Here is a 25,953-nt window from a genome sequence, read left to right as displayed (position 1 = left end):
CGAAAATGGTCAATTTCTGAGCATTGTGTTTTCTGACGAGAAAGTTTTTCAAATTGAGTAATTCGTAAACTCCCAAAACGATAGGGCTTATTTGACCGATCGTTCATACGAGAATTTGAGTCATCGATTGGTCACCAGAAGGCAGTACCCGCCACAGGTAATGGTTTTCATCGAGCCTGGCGTCAAGGTAAATGCGAAATATTATCGGGAAGGTATTCTGGAGGTTGCTTTGAAGCAGTGGACAGACAAACATTTCGATGGCAGACCATGGACGTTTCAACAGGATTCGGTACCGTCTCACACAGCTCGAGTGAACCAATAATGGCTAAAAAACAGCGTTCCGAACTTCATAACGTCCACACAATGGCTTTCAATTTCACCAGACGCGAATCCGATGGATTATTCTTTTTGGGCCATTTTGGAGAGCGAGGTCCGAACTAAAAAAATCACCAGTCTCGAGGCGTTGGAAAAAGCTATTGTTCGCGAGTGCGCCAAATACCTGCAAGTCAAATTCGGGCAGCTTGCGATTCGTTTCTGGACCGTCTCAAGGCCATAGTTAAGGCAAAAGGTGGTCATATCGAGCAAAGTAAACTGATTATCAATTTTGTATTATTTACACACATTTTTTACTTTGAAATAAATAAAAGTAATTTTCCAAACTAAACCTTTTGAATTGGTTACACTTCGAGTGCCGACTCTGTATTTAAGGTAGAAAATTTTTGACGTGATAACGTCTTATAATTCGATTTAACAGGCTGCACGCACGAAAAAATGTGTCGTTACCTTGCTCATTAGTGTTACCTTGTTCATATGTCGTTACCTTGCTCATTTGTCGTTACCTTGCTCATTGCATTGAATGAACTGCAAGCGAAAGCGCGGAACGAACGACAAAGCAAACGAACGGCAACGTTCGACATCTTGCTCTCTCCTACTTAAGTGAGCGTATATATGTAGGAATATGCGTATATGTACATATATAAATTCACGTATTTGTATTTGCATATGCCTTCTTATTGATTATTATTAATTTGATTCACTTGAAGAATTTAAAATAAAACCAAGTTTGCTAATAATACCTGTTGTTTTAATGTTATTATTATTAATTTTTTTATTATATACGAAGGAAAAAATGTATGGTAATATTTACCATATACCTTATAAGATATGTTGTATACTAATATATGTATATACACATGCATATACATATACAATTTCGCGCAATTTTCAAAACGAACAAATCTAAATGTAAAGATGCATACAAATCATATGGACATATCAAATATACGAATCTATTCCGTACGCAAGCAATTGTAAGCTAATGTGCTTGAACTGCAAGCGAGAGCGCGGAACGAACGACAAAGAGCACAATCGGCCCCCGCGTTTGGCAAGGTTCGACATCTCGCTCTGTCCTACTTGAGCGAGCACATATATGTATGTATTATATATGCGCATTTGTATATAAATTCACATACTTGTATTTGCATATGCCTTCTTCCTGTGTGCATGGTAATGAACCATTTCTCTGTTGAGAATAGGACGATGATAGAAAAAGTAGGAAATGAAAGGGAGTGTTTCGAGTATAAAGTGTTTTGAAAAAGGCAAATCGATGATGGTGCCTCTTAGTGTTGTTGACTTATTAACGTCTGATGCACAATCGAAATTGAAGATATCTTTCATGAATTTGATAAATGTTTCGTCATTTTTCACGTTTGTGTAAATGTAACTTGACCTATTCCATTGCAATTCCATTTACCTCCTCCTCTATATCCATACAAAATATCTATCAAACAAATAAAATTAAAATTTTGTTTTGAAAATTGCAACCATTCCATCAATATTTTCTTATGACGTTGTCACGTTAAACTATCGTCAGTAAACCGACTTTACAGACAACCTCTTTTTTTAATGAATTTGAGGATCTGAGTTAAGCAGAAACCAGGGATACTCTAAGATTTTTTTAAAAGCGCACTGGTTTTAGGAGAGATAAGGGCAAGCTTCCCAAGCGGGCTATCAACCTGAGTGTATTCCACAGAACGCCCGCTTCAACCTAATCTAACCTAACCTAACCTAACGCATAGGCGTTGAAACTTGGCTGGTGCTTCCCCCACTGTCGGTTTGGTGCTCCTAGGGTATCAAGCAGCCGCCATTGTCTACCATAAATAACTAAATGTATGAATTTCCACTCGAAAATTGGTGGTCTGAATTTTTTGAAACTCCTTGCAAACTCAATCGCTGTGGTATCGCTATTTTCGAATTTTGATAAATACGAATCGAAAGTAGGTCAGTTCAAAGTTCCTTTAAGTCTTGCGTTTAGGTGTTCCTGCAATGACGCAATCGTTTCATCGATAGTACTTCGAGGTGAAGTGTCAGCAATATTTTGATAAGATATCACTGCCCTCTTGGCTCCGTTTAAAATTTTAATTCATATAAATTATGGTACTCGAGTATATTCAGGCAATTCAGAATGAAGTGTTATTTTTCGCACTAACCAAATATTAAATTCAGTTAAAATGCTTGCGAAAAATTCTTCATAAAGCCGGTAAATAAAATTCACGTTTTGGCGCACGACGTTTGTCTATACTTATAATTCTTCCCCTCAAATTCAATAATAAGACATGTATGTAGTTGAAAGACTCAAATAAAAACACCCTTTATATACGTATGAACTTTCTTAGTAATAATTTCACCACCTATGTAGTACACAATTTTCTTTATCTCTAAATAAATACCAATGACGTGTGATTAATTATGATTAACAATGTACAAATGTACATACATATATACAAACACACATACATACATATATAGACTTATTTACACATTTTATTGCAGGCCTCGACCGAGGAAATTCGCGTGCTAGCTGCTCGATTGTGCCGCGAATACTTGACTGGCCGCTGGAAAACGATCAACCAGGCTGATATAATTGTCAAAAAGATCAAGTAAGCTATCGACTTAACCTTCATACTTACATACACACATATATGAAAACAATTCTTTTAAAAAATTCCCCTTTTCACAGTGGCGGATTGTCGAACCTCCTGTATTATGTAAGTCTACCGGCGAATGACAATAACTCCCAGTTTATCCAAGATCATTCCACAGCACCTCAAGGAAGTGAGGATTATGTCAAATTGAATTCAGATAGTTCTGATTGCGACAGTATAAATAATAATAGTAGTGATGAGCCATTATCCTTAGCGGCAAGACAATCTACCAGTGAGCCAAATGAGGTAAGTCTACCGATTTCAGTTGTACTCTTATTCATCATCATTTCCTTTATCTATCATTAGGGGCATAGGGCCTCAATAAAGCATTTCCACTTGGTCCTGTTTTTGGCTAGCGAATTTTAGTGCGTTCCATGTTTTTCCACATTCATCGACTTCTTTATACAGCGATCTTTTCCATGTACTTGTAGTCTTAGGTAGGCCCCTTTTGCGGCTTTCTTGCGGGTTTCAATCAAGAGCTTGTCGACATACTCGTATGTTCATACTTCCCTTGCATATTTTCGCAGTTTAATAATTTTGGCAACATAATTTTATATAGTTGACCATTGACTGCAAGCTGCACTTTTTATATAAAGGGTGGTTAAGTTTTAAGGGCTGGTATTGATTTTGAATAAAATACAATTTTTTAAGAAGTTATTGTCATTTCTCTTTATTATGATAATATTGGTATGGCTCAATTACGTATAGAAGAAAATATCGGCCAAATGACCGCCTCGGCCTCGGCGGCACACCTCCATCCGATGGTCCAAATTTTTGATGACGCTGAGGCATAATTGAGGTTCTATGCCGTTAATGTGCCAAATTATCTAATCCTTTAGCTCTTGAATTGTTGCTGGCTTATCGACGTACACCTTTTCTTTCAAATAACCCCAAAGAAAGAAGTCCAACGGTGTCAAATCACATGATCTTGGCGGCCAATTGACATCGCCGCGACGTGAGATTATTCGGTCATCAAATTGTTCGCGCAAAAGAGCCATTGTTTCGTTACCTGTGTGACAAGTGGCACCGTCCTGTTGAAACCACATATTGTTCACATCCATATCTTCCAATTCGGGCCATAAAAAGGTCGTTGTCATCTCACCAAACAGTCACTCTTTGTGGGTGCATTGGTTTTTCGGCAATCACTCTTGGATTATCATTCGCCCAAATGCGGCAATTCTGCTTATTGACGAATCCACTGAGGTGAAAATGTGCCTCATTACTGAAGATAATTTCCTTCGAAAAGTGGTCATTCACTGTTGCCATTTCCTGCCATCATTCTGACCATTGACGACGCTTGAAATGGTCAAGAGGCTTTAGTTCTTGAGTCATTGCACCTTGTAAGCGTGTAAATGCGACGAACGTGAGAGGTGCAATTGTTGGGCACGACGACGAGTTGAGGTGGACGGCTCTTCAACCACACTATCGCGAACAGCAACAATATTTTCTGCAGTACGAGCATGCACTGGTGTTTTCACATCTCCTACAGACCCGGTTTGCTCAAACTTTTGCACAATTTTTCCGATTGTACGCACATTTGGACGATTAAATTGACCGAAAAAATCACGAAGTGCGCGATATGCATTTTGATTTGAACGTCCGTTTTCATAATAAGCCTGAATAACTTTAACGCGTTGGTTCCCATGATTCAAATTGAATTAATCTGAAATTGAAAAACGTCAAATGAAATGTAGAAAAAACTTGACGTTTAGGTGTGGTTCACATTCAACATCGGCCCTTGAAATTTAACCACCCTTTACATAACTCAAGGTTGCTGATGACGTTTGACCACCACACCTTGAGAATACGCCGGAGATATCTGCATACAAAACCTTGAACTTTTCCGGTTAGATAGGCGGTTACAAGCCAGGTCTCTCAACCATAGAACAGTACTGAAATGATATTTGATTTAAAAAGTCTCAATTTTGTTTGGAAGGATATTTGGGATGAGTTCCAGACTTGCCATAGCTGAACATTTGCTTTATTCATTCTGACCAGGATATTCTTTCCCGCACTAATATCAGCAGATATTACACTGGCTAGGTAGGTAAAATCTTCGACTTGTTTAATTTCTTTGCCATGCAGCATAAAATTGTTGTCATTTTTTGGTATTCATTTTTATTGGTTTCCTTTTCTCTATGTTGATTTGAAGTCCAATTTTACTCGACTCGGCACACAGAGCGTCGAGTTTTGCTGGCATGTCAGAGTGATTTACTGGTAATAAGCAAATATCATCCGCATAAGCGTGGCCTGCTGGATGTTCGGTGTAGTTCCAGTAGTTGTCCCTTCTCTTATCATCTACAGAATTGTGTAGGATGTCATCAATAACAATAAGAAATTGGATCGCCGAAAGCAAACATCCTTGTCGAACACCTGCGCTGGCATTACAACTGTCTGAGAGCAACGCCTTTGTGGAGTATTCTGGACTTGAAATCCGCACATTGTGCTCTGAAGCTGTCTGCTTCTTAGGAACACCTCTAGATCTGAGCGCCTCCCAAATAGATACTTTCACAGTGTATGCTGACAAACGCCATGCTATAATCAACGAAAACAAGGGTCGACTGACATTCATTCATGAGCTCAACTATGATCCGTAGAGTGTTAATCACGGGTCAATACACGAATGGTTTAGACGAAAACCAGATTGTTGGTTTCTCACAGATTGGTCGAATCTTGGTTAAATAGGACTTTTGTGGACAGTACTTTGGAAGTGATGGATAGAAGTATGATTTCGCGGAAGTTTTTGAACTTGGAAAAGCTGCCTTTTTTTGGGAGAACAACCAAACTACCCTGCTTATTAGTGTTTTGAGTAGATTTCATGCTAGCATTGTAAAAATAATAAATAATAATTATGTTTTCAAAATTGGTTCCTTAGTTATCAAATTTCACTAGAACTACAACTTTCAACAGTAACAGTTGAGATAAGAACTCAATTTGATATCAAACTTATCTTCGTAGATGATCATAGCGACATTACAGGAAACTGTGAGTCGAACGAGCGGTCTGCTCCTGGAGAGGTGGGCTTACGTGTCAACTCAGCGAACGCTGAGCAAGTACATAAACTTGTAAGGTCGCAAAATCTTTCTGGCCACTTGTGGATCGGAGGCGTTCCTGAGATCTTCTGAGATTAACAAAATCTCAGCTCTCGAATTTCATAGGGGCCCGTAAAAGACATTGTCCGCGAGGTATGAATGCTGTGAGCCTTGGCACTACCTCGAGTCCTTTTTGCGTCAGCTGTCCTGCAGTGGATGCATTTCAGCAACTTCTCCTTAGCTGATCTGCTTTCGCGAGACTATGATTTAAGTATCTTGGCTCTCATTTCTTTGCTATGCCTGCTAGCAGGCGTTGATATTAATCACCTGATGAGCTTCATCAGCAGTACGAAGCGGTTAACACCACCATAACTCAATCATCGTTGGGTCGTCATCAACGAATATACTTCGCCGGACAGGAGGCAAATATAGAGTAGTGTAACTGCCTAAGGCGGTCATATGGTATACTCGTGAATAGTGAATCGTTACTAGTGCTTTCAGGGATCGTAACCCGTTTCTCGTCAGTTGATAGAGAATTTCGCTACCTTCTCTGTAATCGTTGTTATTGTCTTAACATCATGCATTTTTGGAGAATACTGTTGAAGTGACAGTCCTTGGCCGTAAACGTTGTCCTCTATGTCTTCTTCTTCTTTTTATTGTGGCGATAATTAATCACCCTGTCGGAAAATTTATAATTTTTGCACATGGCGTCGTATGTCAGTCATAATTGACACTTGTAAACCAGAGAGCTGCAGTACGCAAGGAATGCGTCGCATAGACGTCAAAATGAAGACACTCACGATTATCGTTTTTTATTTAGTAAAAAACTTAACCAAGAACAAAATTGGATGATTAATTTAACGCCTCCCTGCATCAAAATATGTATGTATGTATGTATGTATTTCAAATTATTTTTTTTTTTCAAATTATTTCAGGTCTTACTTCGCATCTACGGAGAAGTCCATGGCGAGGAAGACGACGCCTTAGCTGGCATTATCACAGAATCTGTTGTTTTCGCATTATTGAGCGAAAGAAATTTCGGGCCTAAACTATATGGAATTTTTCCTGGTGGACGCCTTGAACAATACCTCAATGTAAGTTGTGCGCAAACTAAAAAAAGTCCATAAAGTTGCAAATTTCCATAGATAACTGCAAATTAAAATTTTTCAGGCACGCGCTCTACTAACCCAGGAATTGGCAGTACCGAAAATCTCACAGAAAATTGCCGAGAAACTGGCAGAAATACACACTTTAGATATCCCCATGTCAAAAGAGCCAGAATGGCTGTGGAACTGCATTGAGCGATGGCTTAAAACAGTGAACAAAATTTTGGCGCGAAGCGATTGGTGAGTGCGTAAATAAATATTTACTTATAAATATTCGTAGCTATTTAATTGAAAATATTGAACTATTTGCTTATATATATACATACATACATATATGTATTTATACTTAAATATTTGTTTTGGACTTTGCTTAGGGGTGATAAAGCAGCGCTGGTGAATGAAGTGAAAAGTTTTGATTTCCGCAAGGAAAAGGCCTGGCTGCAATCTGTCATCAATCAAGGCAACTACAAAGTTATGTTCTGTCACAATGACATGCAAGAGGGCAATATACTGCATGCTAACTCGGGCAGTGATAAGTCAAATGGAGCGAGGTTTGTACTGTGCCATACTTTGCATATATACAGTGAGTGTCACTGAAATTCGTACCCCTAGTTTTGAAAAGTTTTCCATATTAAGATTGTGTGTTTTCATAATTTTTTGTAAAAATATAGTTCATATTTAGTTTAAAAAAAAAGTTTAAAACAAAGCCCCAGAATTAGATAGAAAATACAAAAAATCACTGATAGTCTCATAGCTTATATCCGGCAATAACTTAACTGCAGTTCCGTTAGTTTTCATAAATATCGTTCTTTCACAATTTAATTTCGAAAGTAGGTATATTTAAATGGCTGATTTTTTAGAGCTATGCCTATTTATAAACCTCGCAAGATGAATCCTCGTGAACGTCAAGATATACAGTCTGTGCCAGAAAAAGGGAATCACGATTATTAACGAAGTATAAAAGATACATATTTAATTTTTTTTACATGAAACTATATACAAAACTACGAGCCGCAATTACTCAATAAGCTGTGTAGTCTCCATCGTTGCCGAGTACAGCCTGCATTTTCTCGGCATGTTTTGAACCAGCTTTTCTACGTAGCTCGCAAACAAAGAGGACCAGATTTTGCGAACTTGACGCATGAGTTGCTTTAAATCATAGACTGGCCTTCCGGCAAGATGTGTTTTCACAACACTTTTCCCCACACATTTTCAATGGGATTGGCTTCTGGGGACTGGGAAGGCCAGTCCATTACTGTGACGCAATTTTTTTGTTTTGTTGTTTCTCAATGTGTTTTTCTGAGAGCAGTGGTTTTGATGATGTGGGACGGTAGGATATGTTCGCCTCTTTCAGTCGTCATTCAATGGCGTTGATACTCACATTTATACCTTTTAAGCAAGAATTGTGCGTGCTTGGTGTTGTCGCAAAGAAGGATCCCGCTTAAAAAGTTGGACGATCACTTTATCCTGCATTTTTGTCGTCACTCGCTTCAAGCCGAGCTTGCGAAAGTCATCAACATTTTTATACATTTTATTCCGCTGATTCCACTTCACAACAAACTTTTTTGAGTTTTAAATTACTTTTGCAGCCGCGGCGTAAGATAATTTTGACCCTTTCAAATGCCTGCGTAAAAATACCGCCTCGAAACGCTTCGCGTACTTCTCACTCATTTTTATTTGGTTGCGTTTACGGGAAAGTTTCGAACGACTCTAACCTGAGTTAGTACTGGCGTAGCCCTTGAGTGGGACTAATTCGCAGAAAAAAGCAGAACGAAATAGATCTTGAAGGTACAAGAAAAAAAATCGGTTCTTTTCTTCTGACACAGACTGTATGTTTACGTATACTGTTCCCAGTCGCCGTAGCCGAATGGGTTGATGCATGACTACAATTAGAGAGTGAGTAGGCTCCACTGTCCGTGTATGAAACTGTAAAATGATAAACAAAAGTTTTTTCTAACAGCTGCCCCTATTCGGCAGCCAATGGCAAACATTTGAGTGTATTTTTGCCATGTAAAATTTCCCCAGAAAAAACCATTTTCCGTTCGGAGGTGGCATAAAACTGTGGATCATCGTAGCTTTGTAGATACCCTCCAGTTTTTCAGTCCAAAGATCTTAGCGCCGTCATCAACTGTGTCAATCCAGGTTTTCCTTGGGCGAACCCTTTTATAAGGCGCATACAGCTTACTATTATAGTTGACCATCCTCAGAACATACCCGCCCACTTAAGACGCTGAAGCTTGATGTAATCGGTGATTTGAAAGTCATTTAGCTCAAGCCAAGCTTTTCTTTAGCCGCCCTACGTATCTCCCAGAGTTAAGAAGCACAAGTAGTGCAAGACCGAATTATTGTTTTATAGTTTTCAGCTTCATTCGCTGAGAAAGAAACGAGAAACTTATAGCCTTGTATAGCGAAAAGGGGACCACGTTCGTCGCTTGGAGCCTCGTACTAACTTCTTGTTTAGATGCTGAGCCGGCAGAGATGAAAGCTCCAAGATATTTGAACGACGTCACCCGCTCATAAGTGTAACTGCCGATCAATATGGCAGTTTTACATTCGCGATAGGAGTGCAAAATTTTGTTATAAGGCCAATAAAGTTGAGTCAACTCCGTTCCAAAAGAAGAGTTTACGAGCTTCGATACAATAGAAATTCCATGGGACATTCAAATGCGCTATTTAACTATAGTAATTATATGGAAATGGCTTTTATCCAACAATCTTCGAGTCAGAAATACATGGCATCGGGATTTGTGTGAGACACACTACCTTCGTAGGAAAATAAGAGAAACCCACATTTACATACTTTCAGATAGTCAGGCGGCTTTAAAGCCTTCCCATCAGCTGTCCTCCTGAACCTCCTTAACATCCTAGGGAACTTCAACACAAGTGGTTATCACTTATAGGTTGGGTTGCTGGACATGAGGGATATGTGGCAAATGAAATGGCTGATCATCTAGCTAAAAAAGAGGCAAACTCTCTAATTGTTCCTGCACCTTGCTGTGGACTTACAAAAGAACACAGGAACGTATTTTCTCAGAAAGTGGGAGGAGAAGAAATTCATCGAACACCGGCGAAATTATATTGGTCAGCGACAAACGAAACAATATCTAATGCCAGTGATAGGAAATTTCTGATAAGGCGTATACAGTCGCTCAGCAGAGTAGGCTTAAGATTTTTAACTGGTTACTCTACAGGCCACTGTAACCTGAGGTATCACTTAAAAACAAAATTGGTCTCTCTGAGACCATCATCTGTCGATTCTGTGAAATGGGCACTGGAAATGGCTTTGTAAATGCCCTGTACTAGGCTGCACCACCTTGGGGGTATTACCGTGCATTCATATGAATTACGGGACAATGAAGCCCAGAAGTGTTAGCCTTAAATATAGGATACCTCAGCAGACTTTGCACAATAGATCAATTTTGGTCGCAATGAACGGAAGTCAAATAATAATAATAATGGAAATTGCAAGAGCTATGCAGTTTTGAATAATAGAAAAAAATTACAAAATTTAATTGAAGTGCTTGAAATATTTGTGAGTTTCCTTTACATATTTATGACTTAGATTTAAGCTGTTTTTCTTGGAATATAAACTTTGTTTTTATAGTAAATTCTTAATTACTAAACATTGAAAATACCGTAAAAAAGTAGATGTACGATTTTTAGTAGTACTCACTGTATGCATTTGTACTTATTTACAAGCAAGTAGTGATTAATCGCTATAATTTCCTTGTAAACACTTTAGCAATTGCTCGAACGGTGATACGAAACCTCTAAACAGTTTATTAACCTGCGACGATGCTGATCCAGATTTACAAATCATAGACTTTGAATATTGCGCATACAATTATCGTGGTTTCGATCTCGCCAATCATTTCATAGAATGGACATTCGATTATAGTAACCCGGTGGCGCCCTACTTCTATCAATACAAGCAACAATACCCAACAAAGGAGCAACGTCAGAGATTCTATGTGGCCTACTTGCGAAAGATCAATGAAAATGTGTTGGGTTACACACCCACACAGGCGGAATTGGAGAGTGTGGATGATGAAGTGCGAGTGTTCTCAATGTTCTCACACCTGTTCTGGAGTGTGTGGAGTGTTGTGATGACACTCGCCACCATTGAGTTCGGTTACTGGGTAAGTGCGAGCGATATGAAAGGATTCAAATGAAAATAATATAAAAAAAATTATAAATTTCAATTCTACTTGCAGGAATATGGTGTGGCTCGTATACGTGAATATCAGTTACTCAAAAGCAAATTTGAGCGTGAACATGCTCAGGATTCGTGATAGTCCGACTAGTGGTGATATTTGGAGTAAAGGCCCAGTTAGTTTAGACACTAAATGTACGCAACTTAAGTTAACTTAATTTTTTTATAAGTCTGTATTATAAGAAACTTGAGGAACTGTACAAGTAGATTAAAAAAGCCATGCGAATAGATTATGAACAAAACAAAAAAAAAAAAAATATGTAGGTAGATCCAAGGAAATATGCCTGCGGTAACACTGATTGGGAATGTCTGTACATAGCACAGAAGCCAGATGTAAATAGACTTTTATGCCATGATATGTCATGTCATGTTGTGTTATGTTATGCCATACTATGCCATGTTATGTCATGTCATGTAATAAGATGTCATACTATGTCATGGCATGTCACTTTATGTTAAGTCATGTTATGCCATGTCATGTTATGTCATGCTATGCCATGTCATTTTATGCTATGCCATGTAATATTATGTTATGTCATGTCATGTTATGTGATGCCATGTTATGCCATGTCATGTAATACGATGTCATACTATGCCATGGCATGCCATGTTATGTTAAGTCACTTTATGTCATGTCATGTTATGTCATGTCATATTATGTTATGTCATGTAATTTCATGTATAGGCGAGACAGTTACACGCAAATCTAATTATACAGATTAAGTAACGGCCTAACGTGAATTGAGGTTAGTTACCAGCTGCTCGTTTTAATAATCCGCAATAAAGCATTTATGTAAAAATTGTTATTAAAACGAATTTATTTGAGGCGCCCTGTAGACTGTGTACTGGCAATCAGCTAGCACAAAAAAAAATACCTATAAAACCAAAAAATAAGATTTTAACAAAGAAATTTATATGTCGAGCAATCGTTGTCAATTTCTTACTGTAAGTTAGCTTACGAAAATTAAGCATCGACTAACTGGGCCTCAACGCATTTGCTTTGCAATACTGAGCTGACGTTTGGTAATGGATGTATGCACATAGGGCTAGGTGGCGCCATTGCGTGACGTTATTTTTTTCTTGAATTTTACTTACGAATTTAAAGACGGTAAATTTTGTGACCGGATTATAGCTCGTAATTTTCGCTTAGCGAGGAAAAAATGTTTGCAATCGCTATGCTTTCATAAAACAGACAAAACAAATATGCACTTACTTCCTTATACATTTATGTAAATATGCAAATAAAGATGAATATTCTAAACATTTATAATTGCTTTGGCCAGCTGTGTTTTTCTCTATATGTTTTGTGGGCTTGTGAAACTCCGTTTTCCGGCAAGATGATAGAGTAATGCCTCTTATATGAATGTTTGTATGTAAGTATTAGATTATAAATTATTGAGATACCTTATCGGCAGGCTATTCACTAGGGCAGAACTCTATTAAGTTGTTTTACTATTATTAAGAATATTTAATCTTTTCAGACTTTAATGATTCCTTAAGTACCGATGGAAAAGTTTTTTTTTATTTTTGTCTTTTTGACTTAATAAAGGTGATAAGCAAGCGCTGCGCCAATGTGCGATTTTATTTATTTCCTTTTACCCTTTACGAGTATGAGGGTCGTTTGAAAAGTCCATGCAAAGTCAAAGAGGTGGCGCTACTGGCGCGTATCGAGGTTATGTGTGCGAGAAATTATTTTTCTTTAAATCACCTCTCGAAACTCGATAGCAAATCCATAGCGGCAATAAATTTTTCTATACACATCCACTCGAAACTCGACAGCAAAGTAAATAGAGAGTAATTAATTTTTTAGACATATTTGTAAGAGCTTTAAATAAATCAAATATACCCATAGTGAAAGGCCTACGAAGAGCGGTAATAATGGGTTTAAATGTTTTAAGGAAAAGTTGCTCGTTCCATTTCATATACCTGAAAATTCATTTAGCTCAGATTGATACTTTAAACGTCATTTCTAATTTTTCGAAGCAATCTTGGTCACAAATATGAAATCTTGTTAACCTCCATGAGTCGAACACTTTGGGGGTTTTGATACAAAGGGTGATCAGTAGGCCGGGTCGATTTGTGGGGAGGCAAAAAAATCGCCCATTGCTCTGTGAAAATCATATTCTAGAGATCAAAATAAGACACTTTGCCGAAGGAACCACACCTCTAAAACGAATTCTGATGTCCCCCAATTTGGGTCGAACTTTTTAGCTTATTTTCTCATGTAAAGGCCAAAAATGGTGATATTTTGAAACAGAGCAATGAGCGATTTTTAAAACGACCCGCCCTAATATATATATATATAATTGGCGCATACACCCTTTTTGTGTGTTTTGCCGAAGCTCCTCCTCCTATTTGTGGTGTGAGTCTTGATGTTGTTCCACAAATGGAGGGACCTACAGTTTCCAGCCGACTCCGAACGGCAGATATTTTTATGAGGAGCTTTTTCATGGCAGAAATACACTCGGAGGTTTGCCATTGCCTGCCGAGGGGCGACCGCTATTAGAAAAAACTTTTCCTGCATTTTGGTCTTTCACCGAGATACGAACCAACGTTCGCTCTCTGAAATCCGAATGGTAGTCACGAACCAACCCATTCGGCTACGGCGGCCGACGGGTGATCAGATTGGACATACTATTTCCAATGGGCTTTTTTAGCAGATCACGCGTGACTACTGTCAAACTAAACACATAATTTTTTTCAATACTCATTGACATTTCATCATGAAACGAAAATCGACGACAACTATTCGGCAAAATTGAGAATAATTTTACATTATTGGATGATACTTAACCAATTAGACCATGTACAGCCCGAAGTGAAGAGAAATATTGCGGCTTTAAATGAGAGTTTTGCCAGGAAGGAGACCAGGAAGAATCGATTCGGCGCCGATATCAAAAACTTCGCCTATCTTATGGCACTACTTGAGCTATTTTAAGACGCAAAGATTTTGGTTTGAAAGCGTATAAGATACAGGTAGTTAAAGATTTGAAGCCGGCAGATTTTCCAAAGCGTCTTTATATCACTCGTTGGGCGCTCGAAAAACTCACCGAAGATCCGCATTTTGGGACCCAAATTTTGTTCAGCGATGCGGCCCATTTTTGGCTCAATGGCTACGTCAATGGGCGAAATTCCTATTCAAGAACAGCCATTACAGCCATCGTTTGCTGCGGTCTATGGGCTGGAGGATTCATTGGTCCAAAGGCGATGCAGGGGTCAATGTACAAGTAACAGTGAATGGCGAACGCTATCGCGCTATGATAAACGACTTTTTGATGCCACAAATTGAATGGAGATCACGAGCTTCAACATTTGGTTCCAACAAATGCCATACAGCTCGTGGAACAATGGATTTACTACGTCGTCGCGTCGTCGTTTCGATGAGCAATTTATCTCTCGTCTGGGACCAGTGGATTGGCAGCCAAGATCGTGTGCTATAACAGCTTCGAAACTTTTTTTGTGGGTGTATGCTTCATGGATAAACCACCATCGATTGAGGTATTGGAAGCCAACATTACTAAAGTTATTCACGAGATACCCACCGAAGACCTCCAGCCAGTCATTCAAAATAGGTGTTGACGGATGGCCGAATTACGGCGTACTTACGACCAGCATTTGAATTATCTTTGATTATCTTTAAAAAATAAATGTGAATAATTCTATATAAAAATAATAATGTTTGCCCAATCAATTTGAATTTTCGTTGTTTCGGATTGGCATGGAACCCACATGATGAAGGATGACACTGTAGATCTACTAGAACTCTCTTGATCGATTGGGCTTTCCTTAAATTACTTTTGTCACAGCTACAGGGGCCATTGAAAAGAAAAAATGAACACACTTTATAAGTTTCTCATCCTTGGAAGACGACGATATCCATTGAGCCCTCCGCTGGACACCTTTTTTAAAACCTTCAGCCTTTTTTGGTCTTGTTTGAGTATTCTTTTTAAAAAGGTTATATCCATAAAACGAAAGAAAATTAAATTTTTGGAAGCTACTTGTAAGCTTAAGTCGTTAGCTTTAATAGAAATATGTTAAATTCATGTCCAAAGTCGAAAAAGTCTAACCAGACCCGGATTAGTCAGACGAAGAGTTAGTCCACCTGCAGAAGATTTCGATTTGTATGAATATCGCAGATTATAGAAGTATGAGTCCAATCATCTTTTCAGCAATGCATACATAGTGCCACGAAAAGGCCACCGTCGCGACGCACTAATCCATGCAAACGGTATGCTACAAAGTGTTCAATCTTATATCGCACAGGAATACCCCTCCGGGTTGGAAAGATTAAGTTACGAAGAGCTGAAAAGCTCTATTACGTGGACGAAAATCAAGTATGGGTTTATAGAGATCTATCCTGAAATGAAAAGAGATCGGCTCAATGGAGTCAAATCTGAATTGGACGTTTGCACAGATTAGCTAATATTGGAACTAGCATGCCTTAGAAATGGAGGAAGTAACCAGTACGGTCTCTATGCGACCAACTTGCCGATCAGGCAGTCACATGGCCCACTAGACGACTGCAGCGTATCTCGAGTAGAGATATTTCCTAGTCTTCTGCACGATAGCGCGATTCGGGCTGAAATTATCACTATTTTGGCTGGCAGCACTGAAAAGGTTGTGAGGTTTGCCAGGAAAGAGACAAAGACTGAAGTTAGGCAGGAAGCAGACAAAGACTGAAGTTATAATGGAAGGAGACAAATATTGAATTAAGCTATTTATAAGCAATTGAGTAGTAAAGTCCTCTCTCGACGAACAAAACTAACACTTTAAAAGGCTCTCACCATGCTCGTCTTAACGTGCGGCACAGAAGCTTGGATGATGACAATGTCCGATGAGGCGTCCCTTGGAGTGTTTGAGAGAAAGATTATGTGGAAAATTTTTGGACTTTGCACGTTGGCGATGGAACAATGAGCTGTATGAGCTTTACGACGACATAGACATAACGCAGCGAATAAAGATCCAGCGGCTACGTTGGCTGGGTTATGTCGCCCGAATGAAAACAAACGCTCCGGCTCTGAAAGTATTCGATACGGCACCAGGAAAGGCAGAAGAAGTCCTCCTCTGCGCTTGAAAGATTAGGTGGAGAAGAACTTGGCCTCACTTGGAGTCTCCAACTGGCGCCGATTAGCACGAGAAAGAAACGACTGGCGCGCTTTGTTAAAATCGGCCGAAATCGCCTAAGTGGTTATCGCGCCAATTCTTCTTCTTCATGATGACTAAGACTTCTCATACTGGCAATTCGAAATAAAAATTTTCACTACTATATAAATTTACTATATTTCACTATACATTAATTTATTTAAGCTAAATCTCTCCCAGCTCGTACTTAGCAACACACAGTGCAGTCATGACTCACAACATGAATAGTTGCCCTCGTACGTTAAAAACTTCGTCACTTCTTTGCTATACGAGTATATATTTTTCTAATCTTTAAATATCTACATGAGTACGTTGCTAATAACATTTGACCAATTAGGTAATAAACCAATTAGGTAAGACTTATGGTGCTCACACTCACCAACGTAAACGTACGCCCGTATCAGCTAACACGATGAAACTAATTAGAGGCCCTTGTAAATGAATTCTCACGAACGTTCCGTTCCGTAGTATCGGCAAACCGTATTAACTGCGGGCATAACTTCGTTTCCAAGACGTTTCTCTCAGGATGTGGGACGTTAACTTTAAAACGGTGCTCTGGCCCATACTGATCAAATAGTTGTTGTTGTTGTTGTAGCTGTACTCATAACAGCATAAACATTCCCCATACATATACGGGGAATGCTGTTGAGGTGGTAGTCCTTGGCCGGATATAAATCCGGGTCGTTCCGGTTACATAGAACCGACTGTCGTGGGAGAGTCAAATACGATCAAATAGTCGCTGCCAACATTGTGTTGGTACCCGCCGCTAGACAAAAGTAAAAGTGTGGATGCCAATTGTAGCACTGGAGTCATCGCTTTGGCATCTGATTTCGTCAAATTTATTTCCTGATGAAAACAAATTCAAAGGCCTCTTTGGTCGGGCGAAAACATTTCCGAAATCTGCAAGAAAAAGTTTGCAAAAGAGCCAAAATAAATAACCGTTTATACATATATTCACGCTGTGTTAGGGAGTGCCAAAGGATTGGTCTTTCCTCTTACCTGCCTCTGCACTTGAGAACTCGTCTAGAGTCATTGTATAATCATATCATATACTTAAAACTATTGTTTATTTTAGTACATAACATTATTAATACCAAATAAATAATCAACTTAAAAAAAAAAACTATTTTGTCGCCTCCATCACTTTCACTAGAATTCATATAAAGGGTGGTTAAATTTCAAGGGCCGATGTTGAATGTGAACCACACCTAAACGTCAACGACACCGTTGGACTTCTTTCTTTGGAGGATTTTGAAAGAAAAGGTGTACGTCGATAAGCCAGCAACAATTCAAGACCTAAAGGATGAGATAGTTCGGCACATTAACGGCATAGAACCTCAATTATGCCTCAGCGTTATCGAAGATTTGGACCATCGGATGGAGGTGTGCCGCCATTTGGCCGATATTTCGTTCCATACGTAATTGAACCATACCAATAATATCATAATAAAGAGACGTGACAACAATTTCCTAAAAAAATTGTATTTTATTTAAAATCAACACCGGCCCTTGAAACTAACCACCCTTTATAAAAACAGAGATGGATCCATGATTATATTTATTTATGTTTATTAAATTTTACAACAGTTTTGACGGCTCCACGTCTATTGTGACCTAAAAATACGATCTAAAGCATTGTAAAACTTGAGAACTATTGCAAATTGAAAATAAATTACAATCCGTTTGCATTCGGTGGCTTCAATGCCATTCAGCTCACACGATTAGCGTATCACGTAGTCTTCTTGCGTATGTTTGTTGATCGATGCACGTATGTACATATGTGATGATTCAGCCACTGGTTGAAAGGTGTCAAACTAACGAACGTTCTTAAACAAGAATGAAAAGTTAGGTTAGGCTAATCTAAACGTGAAAGGTAATATTTGTAGAAAGAAAAAAATTATTTGTAACTAAATTAATATAAATAAACAAGTAAAATGGCGTCAACCCAACAACTGTCCCAGTCAAATTTATGGAGGTTCAAGTTAACAGTACCACGCTATGCGCAAGCGTTAGTATTGTCTAAACCACGATTCAAATCATAACTGTGCTTTTTTTAACGTGTTTTACTGTCAAAAAGTATGCAACATGTGGATTGTGACTGCTCGTCCATATACTAACACACCCGCATATGCGTAAGCGCGTGTAGCTTAAGGTCACTGCATGATTTTGCAACTAATGGCTATCACTGTCTAACGCACAGATCAACAGAAGCCTAGCCAGCACAAAGTATATACTAGAGGTTTCATATGCACACACACGCACATGCAAAAGAAAAAGTGTAGTGGAGAGCTCCAAATACACACACGCGCTGCTACGCTCCCAACCGAATACACCGGACGGGTAGTAAACAAGCCCAGCATGACACTCACTTAACCGCCATTCGAAACACGATGAACCGGCCACCACCACTTGATGCTGCTGTTGTCACTCTCTATTGCTCTAACGTTCAATTACTCAACGTTGCTCTTCTAGTTGACTTCTATCATACATTCATGTATGCATGTGGATGCTGTTTTTATTGTACGTAATTTTATTTTTTTTGCTCATGTTCAACACTTGTATGCACACAACTCGTTGTAAATTGGGAGGAGAGGACTTGGAGTAGTTTGGACGCCACGTACGTCAACTCTCTTCGATACCGGCTGCGGCAGCGACAACGCCACTATTGGCGACTCTGACTGTGCGATGTTGGTGTTGTTTAGTTATTATTGAGTATTTTGCTCGCATAGCGATAACAAACTCTTCGCCACGATCCGATCGTTGTTCTCGTTGTTGTCGTCGTCGTCGTCGTTTGGCGATGATGGATCGTCATCGCCGTTGTCGTAGTCGTTGTCATTGTGCGCATAGTCATCAACACGGTTGGGGATATTGTTGTTTTTCTTTTCAATCGGATTTTTCCTTGTTTTTATTTGTTGTGCTGTGTTTTGCCATTGCTTTTATTATTCACTACAATCTTCTTTTGTTTCTGCATTTATTAATCGCGTTTGCTATTGCTGTTGGTGTTATTGTGTTTGTTGTTGTTATTATTGTGGAATGAAAAGCAATTTGACTTATCAACGATTCAATTTTACACATAGCCGCGAGTCTGTGTCAGTGCCTGCGCCTGTGCGCTTAGGTACTTCTAGTCTGTGGCTATTGTTGTTTTCAAATATTTGTTTGTGTAGCGAAATATATGACTATTGTACATAAATGCATACACGCATACATATAGTATGTCCAAATATTTTGTTTTATCTGCAAAGTGTATATGCATACAGGCATACATACATACATCTGGACATATTTCCGTGTGTGTGCAGTGATAAAAAGCAGTTGAGTGTGTTAGGAAATTGATTAGCCAGACAGCCAATCAGCCAAGCAATGAGTGAACGAGTAAGTAAGCAAGTGAGTAAAAAAAACAAAAAGTGCCAGTGTAAGTGAACACAGTGGCTGAAATCAGTGAAGGAAGACAAAGCAGCACGCAGGCCAAAAGAAAATGTACGGACTTGAAAAGAAGAATATGCAGAAACAGCTGAAAGACATTTCAAACGTCAATAAGGCTAAATAAAGAACTGCAATAATAGCAGGGGAACAAGCGTAGTCAGTGAACAGCCGCACAAACTTTCGTTGTTTGCACCTACATATGGGTGAATGTATGTATTTTAGCTAGAAATCACTCTGACATACTATAAGAACATACTTGTGTACATATGTACGCCCATGTAAGCACATTTGGGAACTTATTCAATATTTACGCGCATACTAAATACTAAATATTTGCAATTGGCGGTGCAAATCTTTGCCGTGGCCGTTGCCGTTGCCGCTATTGTCATTGTCGCTTAACGCTTGGCGCTTGCCGTCTGGTGTTTGGCTGTCTGTCAGTGGTGGTGTCACTGTCTCCGACAGACGTATCGTTGCTCACACAATATCGTCGCGGACTTAGTTGGGCTGTCGTTTCTTTAGCAGGTACAGTACAAAAATATTTGCCGCATGGACTTTTTTCCTACATGCATTACGTACTTACATATATACATATACATAGTTTTATAGCTTTTTATGGCTATTACGAGCTATTAGTAAAAAAAAATAATCCATTTGTTGAAATTAGTGTGCGCGTTAATCGAAAATGATATTTAATAACAAAGACTATTGCACAATAATAATTAAGTGCGCCAATCAAAGTGCAATCAAAATGATTCAGTAAAGTTTGAAGCAAAGCGTAGAAATGCATTGCGGTGCAGTTTTGGTTTTCGGTGTTGCTGGTGGGGTAGGGCGAATAAGTGCCTGCGAAAGAGCGCCCGTGCAGGCGCGACAAAGTGCAATAATTTACGGGAAAAAAAACAAATTATTTTGAAAAAACCTGCAAATGATTATAAAATCAAAGAACTCGTCCAATGAAGGCAAAGGTGCCTATAATTAAAGAAATAAAAAAAGAAGAAAAATATAACAAAACAAAACGACTAAAAACACTACAAAGAGCAGTCGGAATGAGTGAACTATTTTGTTTTCTTCTTTACTTATTTATACATTTTTCTTTCGTACTTCATACATACATACATGCATACACACCGCCATGCATACATAATTCGCAAGCATGCCCCCACAAGTATGACAGGCAATTTATGCTACGTAACATCAGGTTAAAAACAACAAACAACACACACACTGCCAATGCACGACGTCTCGCACACACAACACACACGCGTGGTCATCGGCTTAATAAAACAGAAAAAAATAGCTTCAACGCAACGCAGCGCTACGATTGCTGTTAGCGGCGTATCAGAGGGTTTGTGGAACGCATTTGTATGAGCGCGCATGAGCCACATGCACGATTAGCCCTGTGGAGATTGTATATGTAAGTGTGTGTGCACTTGTGACGATCGTCGTCGGCACAGTGGGTGCAGATTGCTAATGAATAAATCAAATCTAGTTCACTTAATAAATTAACGCTTGTTATTGGCCCTTATTATGAGCAACATTCGATCTTCGAATGTAGTCGAAAGTGCTGATCGAACGAATTTTCATTTGGTATTATGGTGCTCATTCGCTGAAGAATAGGACTATTGTGAATTTCGATCGCTCCACGCATTTACAATAGATAATTTTTTCTCAGCTGATACAGCAAATAAAAATGAAAGAAAAAGCGATTGTATTGAAATTCTTTGTTAACAACATTTTTAAAAGTTAAAAAAAAGTATTTTTTGTGAAAATGAGTACAACGGAGTTGTGGTTCGACAATTCATCGGACGATGAAAGATTAGTGGAACTAGCTAGAAGTAGAAAACGGTTGAGGGACGCATTCAACCGCCTAGAAATGGTTTCCACTGAGTAAGTTTAGAATTTTCTAAATGTGTTCACGTACTCAGTATTACAGAAATTACCTTACAGATTTTTAAAGAACTTTAGATTATCTAAAGAGGTGTTTATGAACCTACTGTCCAGTACAGAAAACCAGTTGCAGCAGGGCACCCGAGCCAAATCCATTCAAAATATTTTAAAGCTAGCAACAGTTCTGCGATTTTGTGCTCAGGGATCGTACCAATTGAGCATTGGTAATGAAGGTATGCTAGGACTTGTTGAACCCACAGTGTCTGTTGTGCTATCGGAAGTAATAGATGTTCTGGAAAATTATATTTGTTAGGGCTCCCACCTGTTGCTCGGATATTTTTTCTTCGCTTTTGACTTAATGTCAGCCCATGCCTGCCAAGGGAAAATAAAAATGTATTTCTACAAACATCACAAAAAAAAAACCATTATTAACCTTAATACGTTTTTCTGCCGTTCTAACTGGTGGTCCCAAGCAATTCAGCTCCGTTGTAAACTCCTCCCATTTTTTTGCTGCTTGAACTTTGGAGCAAATCCCTTTTACGAATTGTGAATTCTCTTCCATTAATGCAACCAGCCTTTCTAATTGCTGTTTGGTACTCACGACTTTCGACCTGCATAAAATTAACAAAATTAGTATATGTTTATTATTTGGTTACTATACTAATATATAAAACAATAAATAATCGCAAGCAACTTACATTTTAACAAATTTTCCCACAATACGCTACACACTCAAAAGCAGAATTGCATTCGACTCTGAATTCGGTATACAATGAAAATTTCGACAGAGTTGCACCGCTCATAATACTAAATTCACATTCGATTTTCGATCTTCGACAACCAGCGAATATCGAATATCGAAGATCGAATCCAAATCATAATAGGAGCCATTATGTGTTAAATGAGGATTGTCTAATCAGAAAAGCATATCAGTCTGGACTTTTTCCTATGGCGCTGCTTCATATGGGATTCATAGAGCACTGGTGGCATCATCGGTCTTTATTACTTTCGAAATGAGGAAGGAGCTCATGGTTCCAACAAAACGTCGCAACTTGCCATACAGCGCGCTTAACAATTGATTTATTGAGAAATCAAATTGGTGACAATTTTCCTTCTAGAAGTGTTCCTGTTGACTGGCTCCTTGTTCGTGCGATTTTACGCCTCTGGATTATTTTTTTGGGGTTATATTAAGTCATTGGCTTATGCCGACAAACTTGAAACTATTGAAGGATTGGAAGTCTATATTCAAGCTACCATTGCCGTCATGTGGCCAGATTTATTGGATAAAGTAATAAAAAATTCAGCTGATGGAATGGACTATGTATCTCTTAGTCACAACGGGCATATGCCAGATATCAGATTCCAAAAATAAATGCTATGAATTTGTCCTCCAGATTATAATAAAAAAAAATTCATTCCTACAATATTTCTATTTCGTATTGTCGTACTGCTCTAAAGCATGTAAAAAACACCCGTCATCGAGTATTCAATTGTAGTAGAAATATCAAAATTACAAACGATTTTTTTTTTCTATTTATAAGCTGACGAACCCAAAAAATGTTTTTTAATATTTTTTCGCTATCCACTATTTTCCTACTACCTTCCAAGTTCGTAGACCTGCTTTGTTCATGCGATTTCAATGTAAACTTAAAACGCTTCCGATTTCAGTTCGCAAGACACATTTGACATGACATTTGCTAAAGAGTACGTAAGATGATTTCGTACTATTATAATTTTTTAAACTGAAAATCCCAAATTAGTGTTCAATTTTTTAAATATATTCTAAATTTTCTATAATACTACAGTTTAACCTCTATTAGCCGGACACTTCCCTTGAGTGGACATTTTTTTCTATACCAAATCTTCTGTATCGGAAGAAGTTACCCTTTTTGGTTGGGAGATGTCCACTCACTCCCTTGGACGGACAAAAGCTTGCTGACTGTGAGTGTCTGGCCAAAGATGGTTTCACCGTATTTCTAATAAATAAAATCAAGTTCAACCCGTTTCACTATTATTCCAAATTGAACACTGGAACGTCATCAATATTTTTTGTACACTAACGTTGCCCTACTTCGTTTTGACGTAGACCTATTGAAATACATCCCCAATAAAGGAATCCTGTACATTTATTTTATTTTTATATTCGGTTATTTTTTAATCGAAATTAAAAGAAATCCAGATAATTTCATAGCATTTATATTTAAAAAAATTAGAGCAAAACACGCAATGAAGGCAGGAGGAGGCCTGAAAATAAGAATGCGAGCAAGTGTTAAAATCGATAAGTATATTTTTAAAATTAGACGAATATCATTGCAACGCACACAGTTTCTTGTCTTCCTTTCAAGTTTACAAGTAGACAATTTCAAACCTTGGATATAATTTTTTTCTCCGAAATTTGTTTAAATACCTACCACTGTGCGCCGCAACTGCCACAGACCGTGTGTATGAGTTTGTGCTGCTCGGTATGCATCGATATGTTGGCGCACAGTGTGCATAGTCGGACCGGGGATCCCAAGCGAATCAGTGAAATCGAAATTAATTTAAAAAGTAGTAAAAGATGAAACTCTTAACAACGTCAAAATGCAGATACATACATATGTATGTATGTATGTATGTATGAATGTTGCACATAACGCAATGCTTACCGCAGATGAAATATAAAAGAGAAATAAACTGAAATCTCGTGCACCGACAACAACTTAATTGGAAATGAAAATACTGTTATATTGCAATAAATTTTAAACGGTTCCGCGGCATGCGCCGTGAAAGATGTGATTTCTTGACCACTTTTTCAGTAATATTTTGCGATTGCACATATTTAAACATGTAAAAGCAACACAGACGTCAATGATTTGGTAAACAAATTAATTTGCATTTGCATAGACAACATTTAAGCGTCAGTTAAATACTTGAAAATAAACGAAAACAAACAAAATAGATCAATAAGGAAAATTGCATATTCAAACTTTTGAACTATTTTTCACTCGTACAGTGGCTGGCAATAAAAAAACACGAAGCGTCAAATACAATGCGAAATTAGTGAACAATTCGGCCAATTATCGAAATTGTCATTTTTGGGTGATGTATTTAAATATTGCATACAAGTGCTATACAAAATTTAATGCGTTCTGATATTGTTTTTGCATTCAGAAGTAAGACCCGCCCGACGGCATGAAAATTAAACGGTTACAAACACTGCGTATTTTTGGCGCAACTGCGCAACTGTGGCATTTTTTCACACTTACTTGCATTTGATACAAAAATTTAACTTTAAATCACGAAATGTACAAAGTGGTGCGAAATTAATCATCTACTTTTGTTTTTGAATAACTTTTTTACTAAATCAAAACAAAAATATTTAGAGTGATGAAAATCTTTATTTTAACCTTAACGCGCTCTGTTTGTCGAGTTATGGAGTTGTTTAGTTTACAAGCGTCAAATATGATTGACATATGACGCCATTTTAAAAAATTAATCTTCCAATAAAAATAAAATAAATAATTGGTGCGTTAGGAGTTTGGCCGATCACTGTACACCCACGCTAGGTCCGAGCGGACCTTTTTCTACTCACATTCCCTCAAGGGATGAGTGGGCAGGGTACAACATTTGGCGGCAAGGCATGGCAAACATGTTCACGGATGACTCGAAATTGGACGGAAGGGTTGGTGGGGGAGTATTCTGTAAGGAGCCTCCCATCCAACTTAAGTTTAGGCTCCCGGACCCCTATAGTGTTTTCCAAGCGGAGGTATCCGCAATTAAGGAAGCGGTGGACTGGTTGTTTACTTCGGTAATTACCGTTAAAGAAGTAAATATTTACTCCGATAGCCAATCGGCAATTAGGACCTTGGGCTCGCTATTTGTGCGTTCGAGATTGGTTGAGGAATGTCTGGCTTCTCTCTCGATTGCATCCGAATACTTCGTCATCAGGCTCATTTTGGTTCCCGGTCACAGCGGCATAGGGAACTTTGGAGACGGTTTCGTCGCGAAATGAGAGAATTGGGGCTCCCCTGAGAACCTGTCGTCTGCTCCTGGAAAGATGGGCCTCGAGTCAACTCAGCGAGCGCTGGGCTAGTGCGCAAACGTGAAAGGTCGCGAGATCCTTTTGGCCACTGGTAGATCGGGGACGCTCAAGGGAACTCCTAAGGCTAACAAAGCACCAGCTCTCGAAT

At 38.6% G+C, this 25,953-nt stretch overlaps 2 protein-coding genes across 3 annotated transcripts in view; both read left to right on the top strand.

Moving 5' to 3' along the window:
• The window catches only part of LOC128862980 (choline/ethanolamine kinase), a 34,148-nt gene extending 21,518 nt beyond the window's left edge, over positions 1 to 12,630 (top strand). The window contains exons 2-8 of the mRNA XM_054101844.1: positions 2,833 to 2,939; positions 3,020 to 3,230; positions 6,952 to 7,110; positions 7,187 to 7,362; positions 7,497 to 7,673; positions 10,865 to 11,261; positions 11,337 to 12,630. Of these exons, the coding sequence (XP_053957819.1) occupies positions 2,833 to 2,939; positions 3,020 to 3,230; positions 6,952 to 7,110; positions 7,187 to 7,362; positions 7,497 to 7,673; positions 10,865 to 11,261; positions 11,337 to 11,414 (1,305 nt within the window). The 3' untranslated portion in view covers positions 11,415 to 12,630. The remainder of the gene's footprint in view (positions 1 to 2,832; positions 2,940 to 3,019; positions 3,231 to 6,951; positions 7,111 to 7,186; positions 7,363 to 7,496; positions 7,674 to 10,864; positions 11,262 to 11,336) is intronic.
• Positions 12,631 to 19,315: 6,685 nt separating this feature from the next.
• The window catches only part of LOC128864504 (transcription factor HNF-4 homolog), a 101,951-nt gene continuing 95,313 nt past the window's right edge, over positions 19,316 to 25,953 (top strand). The window contains exon 1 of one of the 2 annotated variants that reach the window (XM_054104200.1): positions 19,316 to 20,422. The gene's annotated coding sequence lies outside the window, so the exon portion shown is untranslated. The remainder of the gene's footprint in view (positions 20,423 to 25,953) is intronic. The other variant, XM_054104202.1, reaches the window with a different exon arrangement.

This window comes from Anastrepha ludens, chromosome 5, assembly GCF_028408465.1.
Source record: "Anastrepha ludens isolate Willacy chromosome 5, idAnaLude1.1, whole genome shotgun sequence".
NCBI lineage: Eukaryota > Metazoa > Arthropoda > Insecta > Diptera > Tephritidae > Anastrepha > Anastrepha ludens.
Note: the sequence above shows the minus strand (reverse complement) of the source record. Positions and strands in the feature narration are given on the sequence as shown.